General features: G+C 41.1%; 1 protein-coding gene across 1 annotated transcript; it reads right to left on the reverse strand.

The window, feature by feature from the left end:
- Nucleotides 1-1,858: 1,858 nt before the first annotated feature.
- LOC119557882 (protein mab-21) lies at nucleotides 1,859-7,896 on the reverse strand. The gene is made up of 2 exons (XM_037870882.1): nucleotides 6,802-7,896; nucleotides 1,859-2,711 (listed from the first exon to the last, which is right to left on the reverse strand). The coding sequence occupies exons 1-2, from the start codon at nucleotides 7,547-7,549 to the stop codon at nucleotides 2,362-2,364; spliced, it is 1,098 nt and encodes a 365-aa protein (XP_037726810.1). The 5' UTR covers nucleotides 7,550-7,896; the 3' UTR covers nucleotides 1,859-2,361.
- Between the last annotated feature and the right edge of the window lie 1,725 nt (nucleotides 7,897-9,621).

The following is a 9,621-nucleotide window of genomic DNA, read 5'->3' on the forward strand; positions in this document are numbered from 1 at the left end:
GGCTGCTCATCCCACCAACCGATTGCCAAATTATCATTTATTAATTATGGTTTAATTTGTGTGGGAAGCGGCAGATCAAACAATTTCTGTCGCCCAATGGAATAAGTAAATAAATATTAAAAAAAAAGAAACACCACAGCCGCACAGCGTCAACAACAAATAATAAATTTAAGAAAAAAGCCACATTAAAATGCAAATCAAATCCAATAAAACACAACTCATTAAAAGCGCAACAAGGCGGTTAACAACCCGATACGAGTTGCCCAAATAAAACCCATTTGAATCGCATTTAATCCGATCGAGTTGAGCCGAAATCCAACGCCGGCATAAATGGCAATAACCAAATCGCCCACATGAATAAATACGATCCATTCGATCTGGATTCGAACAAAATCAACCTGAGGTGAATATAAATATGTTGGAAATCAAATTTTAATGTCCGACTTATGTATAAGAACTGATATCTATAAATCTTTAAGTCATTACATAGAACACCTTTTGACCACTTGTAAAAAAATATATTAGATTAAATCTATTAATTTAAATTGCCAATATTAAAAGTTCCATAATTAGTATCGCATATAAATGTAAACTTCCAAAGGTTGGTTTTAATATTTCGACATCCTTGTACCTTCCTTTCAGCCCAATTAATCTTCCATATAAGGGTATTCACTGATGGGACTATCCCGTTTTAACATTATTTTCGTGTCGCCTCTGCAATTGTCATTTGCTGGGTAATTTACAACTATAAAATACAAAAGCCGCACATGCATAAATCAACTTGGCCGCAATAAAGTATAAATTAAGGCTTAAAATAATGGAAAGCCGCAAAAGTGGACAGTCGACTGCCAAAAGCTGAAACAGAAGAAGTAACATCGAAAAAAAAAAGAGCAATGGTGGGGGGTTAAATAAAGATTATTTAATTTATGAATGACATAAAGTTTAATTTGAATGTTATGTCTGTCGCTCGCAACCGAAACAGACACGTGACCAAAATGTTAGTTGAGGATATTTTAAACAGAATATATACCCATAAATATATCTCATTCTGAGACAGTCTTTCGATGGGCGGCAGATGCGGTGGGCGTGGCAGATGCGTGAATTGGGATTTGTGAATTGTGAATTTCTGCCACACACATATTGTGTGCGTAGTTTATAGCGATTGTTAGCTGTCCGCGGAATCGCTGTTAATTCGCAATTAAAATGCGCAACCTGTCGGCAGCGGACCAAATGTCAGTCTCTGACATTTTCCACGGCCCATCGGCGAAATCGAATTCGAAAATCGTGGCCTATCAATAATGCCGGCGAGACATCAAAAGGCCAGCCGATGATCGACAGACGAGACCCTCGAGAAGTTGGCAGCTCTGACAGATATTCCGCATACCGAAAATCGCCATATAAAGACTATTCAATAACCAATAACTGGACACTGGGTGAATAATTGAACTCTTTGTGCATTGAATTCGATTTAAATACATTTAGAAAATTCAAATTGACCATTATCAAACCTATGTTAAAGTGCAAAGAACCATTTAGTTAAGGAATTTTTAAGGAGTCAAAGTCAAGAAACAGTGTTTTTTTACACCATAAAGATCATTCCTTGATTTAGGTACTTTACATACCCTCTATTAAGTACCTCCCTTAAATTCAAATAAATTATAATCAAAAGTAAGTTAAAATTAAAAATCCAACCCCCAAGAACCATTTGATCTATTATTTTTAAGGAATTCAAGTTTAGAAACAGTTATTTGTTTCACCATTAACTCCATTCCTTGATATAGTATTTTATATACTCCAATCAAGTAACTCCCCCCGAATTAACAAAACATTATTTTCAATGAAAAACTTACGTTTTATTGACTAAACTCACAAGAAGAAGGCAAAAACATAGAATAAATAATTTAGAACCGTCGGGGAAATATTCCTCCAAAACGGCTGTCTCAGTTTCATTGGACTTACCACTAATTTAGCTAATTTTGCTCTGCGCTTTGCTGTTGGCAAATGGGCCAAAAAAAAAAACGTATGTATCTAGATGGTAACTTTTGTGCGTTATGCGACGATGACGATCTAAATGGATAACACTAAGTATGCTCTAATTATAGGAAACTCTGTAAGCGGCGTATACTTTTCGAAAGCACCTAAACTTAAGTTACGATCTAGCGAAATATCAAATAGTATTTGGGTTACAATTTCACTGCTCTCTCTTTCATCAAATCCCTCCCCAATCGCCTCAGTGATCTCTCCGATCTTTGTCTTTAGTTAAAAAAAAAAAAATTCGGTAAAAAACAATGTGGCGGTGTGTGCCCCCGGCAGCTTCCAAAAATCCAATGGGTCTTTGCCGTGTAGTATATGGTGGTGCCCTTACAGCTCCTCCAGGCAACGGACATTGGTCAACATGATCCGGGTTAGCCGCCAGACTTGCTTGGCGGCATTCTCCAGGGCACCCGGCGACTTGCCCTTGAACAGATCCATATTGGGTAGGAAGTAGTGCGGACAGCGGCGGCACTGCAGGCAGGATATCAGCTGCAGGAAGATCCCGTTGATCCGGTCCGCGATGCAGTTCTCCTCCCACTCCATCTCGCGCGGATGCTTCTCGCACTCGTAGAGCAGCAGGGTCTTCAGGTGGTACGACGTCACCGGGTTGCCGGGCAGGTCCAAGTGCCGATCTCGCAGGGTCTTCAGGATGCTCAGGCAGCGACGTCGACTGGCTCCTGGAAATGGGAACAAGAATGGGAATAGTATTATTATTTATAAATACCCCTTCGATGGAACGATCTAAGGTATTTCTACAGTCTTGCACATAGTTTAGTTAGAACATTGCCTACAGTATAGGTTACCATTAATGTAAGCCGCTATAATGTCCCAAAAAACCCTCGAAATTCCTTAGAACTAATAAATGTATGGATAATATACTTAATATATTTACTATCTCTCTGTTGTCTGTATTATACAAGTCCTAGTCCTAAATCTTAAGCCTAAGTTTCCGATACTATTCATGTTTTTTGTAAGGGAATGTATTAATAGATTGATAAAAGGTAAATCCATACATAAATTTGTTTTGATTATGATATATTATTGATTGGTTAAGTATGTAGACCTTTCTGGTAAGGATTACAAGGGGTTTTTTGGAGCTTTACAGATTGCTATTGGCTTAATGCATTATTATGTCCATCTGGTGCTATCAATGCTTTTGAGCCGAAATGATTTTGACAGACCTATAGTTCGTTCGTTCTTTGTCAGATAAGCACTAACTGATCGATGGCTTTGGTCATTAGAACTCTTTCTATCTCAAGTACATCAGTCTATTTATTTCGCTAAGTGTTTTGCCTACTTCAGAAAGCTTTCAGTATTTTTAACTGTCTCATGCCATTCAAACTGATATCAAATACAAGTATTTAAAGCTTATAGATATGCAAAATGTTATTAAAATAACTCTACTTGCAGATAATGTTCTTTTTATGGCTCAAGAAACATAATCCGGTCAGTGATTGAAAAAATAAATATAATTAGCTGTGTCACACACTTCAGAAACACCTTAAGCATAGATAAGAATTCGTTCATCGTGTAAACTTCATACAAAAGTGAAAAAATAAACAGTACCCATATAATGTGAGTTCTATTACATATTATCAGTTTAGGAAAGCAATTTTGTTCAAAGGAAACTTAAGGAATTTTTAGATGGGTGATATGATATATTGTATATACACAGAGAAAATTCTGACGTTCTCATCTGAGTTGAAAATGTTCTTAAAAATAGAACGACATTTTTAAGATGAAAATGTTTTTATTTTGCTCAAATCAAGTTGAATTGGCGGTATTTAAGTACATTGTATGTACAAATAAACTATTAGTTCAGTCCTTAGTGTATACTTATCAAAAAGTTGTTAAACAAACTCAATTTAACTTTTCTCTTCTCACCATTTCGTTCTTATATTGATACCAAAATGTACTTACACGATTTTTAAGAACAATGTTCTCAATTCAAGAACAATGTTCTCAATTCAAGAATGAATGTTCTCAATTCAAGAACAATGTTCTTAGATAGTTTTCTCTGTGTATACAATATATATATATACGTAAGGTATATACAACAAGAAGAATAAGATATGTATGAATGGTACTTTGAGAGGGAACCTCTAGTCCAGCCTATAAACCTCTTCCTGTTCTAGGCCCTCGACTTTGATTGATCAACCATATATTCTGCACTGGTGTTTTGGTTTCCATTTCTCCTCGAGAGGCGATCGTACTGGTGTATAGTGGGACCGATTCCTAATTTATTATGGTCCGAGTGCGTTGGAGCACATAAATCATGGCTACGTTGGCACGGTGTCAGGCGGGCTAATCTCGGCTCCGGGTCCGATAATCACGTCTACGGCTTTTCCCGCTCCGGAGCGTCTTGCTCCGGGTTCCGCTTCACATTTCGGCTAATCAATAATGAACGATATTGCCACAATATTGGCACTCGACTCACACAGCCGCATGGGGGCGAAAATCGGTTTAAAAAATCGGGCAAAACAAGTGCGATTCGGGGCACTCAAAACTCGGGCCTCGAAATCACCATCCAAAATCGAGTCCATGTCAAGTGGACGTTAATTTCGGGCTGCAAGTGACAGTGCTAATTATAGTCGCGATCCGTATGCGAGATATTGACTATACCCTATCCGCACAGGGCGAACCAAGGAAAGTTGGTCAGAGTCTGGGGATTCGGTTTCGGTTTCGGTTCGGTTCGGTTAGGAGCATTAAATTAAATGACAAACACGCGGGCGAACCAGCCGGATCAATATCGATCAGAGATCGTTGTCACGGGGCCTAAGAATTGATTTCGATTTGGTTTTTGGTATCTTTCTCTGTTTCGATTTTGGTTATGCCTTTGCTTTTTTCTAGCTTAACGTTCGTTTTTTGTTTTGTTTCAGCTCTTAGCTCTCAGCTTTTTGCCCCCCCAAACCCAATCATTTTACCTCTTTCGTATTATTTTTCTTTTTCTTTCATGTGTCATCTCATGCTTGGCCCGCTGTTGTTTTATTTATTTGTTGACTTTATCTAATCGCCGAGATTTAAAATATTTATAAAATCGTTTAGAAATTTATTTATGGCCCAGCCATTGGCATTGTTCATATGGAAACCCGTTTCCCGTGGCTCCGTAGTCTGCGGTCTGTAGTCCGACCAACTAACCGTCTAACTGCCTTGGGACTACGACTACCGAGACTGCGCTTATCTCTCGGGGATCAGCAGATTTGTGTGCGTTGTCGCACTGCGACCAAAAAAACCAAAAAAAAATGAAAAAAAAACTGAGAAACTTAAGACCTGGAGAGCTGAAGACCCGGGTTAGGACTCCCCCTTCGATCGAACATCAGATTTATGATCGTAGCCAACCAGGCGACGTTGGCTCGTATCTCATATCATATCTGGGCCCGATAATCGGATGTCTCGTTGGGCAGTCGTCGACTCATTGAGTGGGTCCCCACTAATCGCCAGCCATCTTATCGCCCTGCCTAATTGAATCTGCAGTGCAATTTTCTCCCCAACTATGCAGATTCGACGTGACAACGCTGCGAGGTGAGGGTAACGATCTTGTTTGCGGTTGCATAGATTTTTAACGATGCCAGACGATCGAAAGTCTTTCTCACACAACCATAAAACGAGAGTTAAGAGCCTTGCGGCTTGCTAATCATTTTCAAAACGGTAATAACTAAGATCTTTTTAAGCTGAGGTCAAGTGATTTCAACTGGCATTTAAAAGATGTACCAATAATAATTTTGAAGATCATATCTAACATTATTAAATAGGAACAAAGTGGTTAGGACAAGAGATGTTTTAAAATAATCTACAAAGTCTTTAACGTATCATAACGGATCGTCAATAAAGAACTGTACAATATCTTAATTTAATTAATTTTAAAATATTTCTCATTTGTTTTGTATTCTTAATATCTCTCACAATATGAGTTTAACTAACACTAAAGCTTTAATTTTCCCAATTATCTAGAGTTATCATATAGTCCAATTAGCGGGTCCTCTTCAAACGCTGATGATCAGAATTCAGTGGGGGTTTGTTATATGATAAATCCCTTCAATGAGTTCCTTAAAAGCTATAGCCCGAAATGGAAGCCCCGCCTTTCCCCACTCCTTTCTTTCCGATCTAGGTAAACGATCTCCAAATTTGAACGCCGTACCCCCGTCTGACGCTTAATTTACAACCAATTACAGTCGTAGCAAGACGAAGTCGCTGATTTGATGGGAATAAATCAATTCAGTTTAAGTGTGTCACTGATTACTGATTGTGGGACTCTGGGAGCACTATGAAAACATGCCCGAAATACGGTAGCCACTCACGCGGCACTGAGAAAATAAGTTTTTAAATACACTGTCTGGTTCTAGTTTTAGAGTGATACCTTCTAATATACGACATATTATCTCTTTCTAAATTCCAAATCTATTTATTGGAAATAGTCTCCATTATGATTAAGAATTCTATTCAGAGGGACTTAAAAAAAAACTTGGGAGAAGCTCAGGGAATGGTTTAAAGAAAAGTTTTAAAGCTTCAATATTGTTTTTGGTACCCCTCATCAGATACAAGAATAAAATATTTTAACTTATAAGTTCAGAATATAGCATATAAGAACATATAATTAATATAGTTGGAGAAGAAATGATAGCTAAACAACTTCCAAACTGGGTTACCTTATGAGATGAAAAGTATACAACAAATGGTATATGGTAAAAGTTCCTTAGAGCCTCTCAACTGACAGTCCTACCCTTATAAGCATATATTGCCTAGATCAAATGCCCGACGGCAACTCACCTTGCAGCAGCCGGTTCTCTGCGTCGGTGAAGCTGAGGACCCAGGCGTCGCCCTCCATGGCGGAGTTCTTGCCCTGCAGGGCGATGCACTCCTTGGAGAGCATGTCGAAACCCTCCGTCTTGACCTCGGCCACGATATTGGGATGCGGCCAGGGGATACCCGGCAGCGGCCAGTGGGAGGCGGACCGGGGCCAGAGGCCGGCGCACTTGAAGGCGGGCGTGATCTGGACTATGATGCGCTCCCGGATGCGCAGCTTCACCTCCGTGGTGTCGGCGATCATCTTGACGATGTCGCGATAGGCGCACTTGTCGCACGCCTGGGCCACCAGGGTCTGGAACCTGGATCGTATCTTCCGGGCCGACAGATACCCACTGGCCGTGATGAACTCCACCCACAGGGACATGGACCGCTTCCGGCCATCACTCAGCTTCAGCACAGCACATCCTGGCAGTGTTCCATCGTCCACAAAGTTCAGCACACCCATTTGATTCAGATAGATGATGATCTCGAATTCCGTGGGCGATATCACCTCCAGGCCCTCGAACCGTCCGTTGTAATCGTTCAGGGAGGAGATGAACCGCGGCTCCTGGACCTCCACCTCCTTGAGCACATCCTGCACGATCCGACACACCTCCTGGATCTGCTTGTGGATCTGCGCCTTGCGCACCTGGACGCGATCCGCACAATACTTGTTCATCTGGTAGACCATCTTGGATTGCGCCGCAATCATGTCCGACGGCACCAGCATTCTCCACGCGGCGGGGCTCCTTTTGGGCGCCCAAAGTCTTTAGTCTCTGCAGCTGGAACCACTGCCAACTTCACTCATTACCTAGGAGGCACACATGTAATCAGTCACACACAAAAAACAATAAGTAATATAACGGCACAGCGACGGCTTTGGTTCTTAAATCTGATTCTTCTACTTTTTTGCGATTCTTTGAATTTCGGTTCTTGGATTCTGATTCTTTGATTCTTCGATTCTTAAACTCTCCAAAAACGGCACAGCGACGGGACTTGGGATCGTTTCGTTCTGATTCTTGGTCTCTTTAGTTCCCCAATTCTCCGCTCTCTCTTTCTCCCGCGTCTTCTCGCGCCGTCAACTCAACATTGACTGATTTCGAATGGCGGGCGCACCGCAAGAAAAGTCCCGCTGCCGCTGCCGGCGTCGCTGTCGCGGCCAACGCCTCTGCCTGGACTGGGCTCCCCTTTTCAAGTGCGAGCAAGACAGCCCTAGCCACTCGCGCTCTCCGATAGAGTGCGCGCTCTCTCTCCCTCTCTCGTGCGCCCCAACATGGCTGTGCCTCTCTCTGCCTTTACGACTATAATTACAAAAACAAACAAAACATAAAACAAAAACACTGCAGAGATCTTTGGCTATAGTTTTTGTCTATAGTTATATCCCCGTAGATAAACCCGGCTTTCAAGCCACCCTTCGATTAGCTCCGCCCCCTTCGGCACTCTCTCACTCACACACACTCGCACCTAAGCATTACCTCTCTCACACAGATACTCACCCATACTGGGACTTTCTCATGTTTGTTTGTTTGTTTTTGGCTCAGGGGGTTGTTGTTGCTCTTGTGGTGGGTGGAAACGGAGGACTGAATGAGTTATTGGAGGACTGTTGGGGTTTTTCGAGAGGGTGGGGGGGGTGGGGGTTATACTTTCGGTTTAGTCCAATATTCCAGACAGTCCAAGCCATATAAATTAACTTAAGTGTGGGGACTATAAATATTGATTTGTTTGTTTCCAAAATGGGAAAACCAACATGTAAGGAAAAGTTATTATATAATTATAACTAGTAAAGTAATAATACCAGTTAATAATAGATTGGGGTCTAGGAATATTATATCTTCCGCTAGTCAGCTTTTTGAATACTAACATCTGATATTTCTAATGTGGTATTTAGTCTTTAAAAATGTCTATAAAGTGTTAAATTGGACTAAAATGGATATCCTTAAGATAATAAAAACTACTAGATTGTTAGATAGTTGAGCCACAAACTTTAAATTTTGGGTCACCTTTCACTAAAGCTAAAGATATTATTGGGTACACCATCAGACAATTGAACTTCAGAGCTTCCATCTTGGAACCCCACAAGCTCTTAGCAAAAAATTGTTGTATAACATTATTCGAAGTTATACATTTTCCAAAGCGTATCCTACAAGAAATGGTTAATTCTCTCCCGCCATAGAGGTATCTATTTATCTCCCTCCCCCAACTGTCGCCGTCTCGCTCTCGACTACACGCCATTGAATTCCTTACCGAATTAATGCATATCTAATGTGATTAATGAGCGCTTAACACGAGCTCGCTGGACCCCAGACCACTCCACTCCACTCCACTCCACTCCACCATACTTGCGGTCCGTTCAGGGTGGGGTCACCACTTACCCCTCCGGAGACCGAAGTGCGCAGTCCGGAGCTCCTCGAGATGGAGATGGCCTGTCCGCTCGAACATTAAGTTGCACTTTAAGGAGCGACAGACAAATTATTATGTATAATTCAATTTGAACTGTGTGCCGGAACGTGCATTAAGATAATGCTAATTAACACCTCGGGTTCAGACTATACTATACCTATACCGAAACCTATACCAACGTATGCCATATTCCCAATTCCCCTAGATGCTTTTCCCATCTCTCCGCCTCTCTTTCTTCACTTCGCGATAAGCGTAGAATGGAGCCTGTCTGTGCTGTGGAATGGAAATGGAAATGAGGCGACCTGATAGGAGGGTCTGAAAAATGCGTTGGGAATCATTTTAATGGCCGCGTAAATGTGGAAAATTATCAAAGGAACACGAACTTAATTGCGGCCATTATCG

The sequence above is a fragment of the Drosophila subpulchrella genome, chromosome X (genome assembly GCF_014743375.2).
Source record: "Drosophila subpulchrella strain 33 F10 #4 breed RU33 chromosome X, RU_Dsub_v1.1 Primary Assembly, whole genome shotgun sequence".
Classification (NCBI taxonomy): Eukaryota; Metazoa; Arthropoda; class Insecta; order Diptera; family Drosophilidae; genus Drosophila; species Drosophila subpulchrella.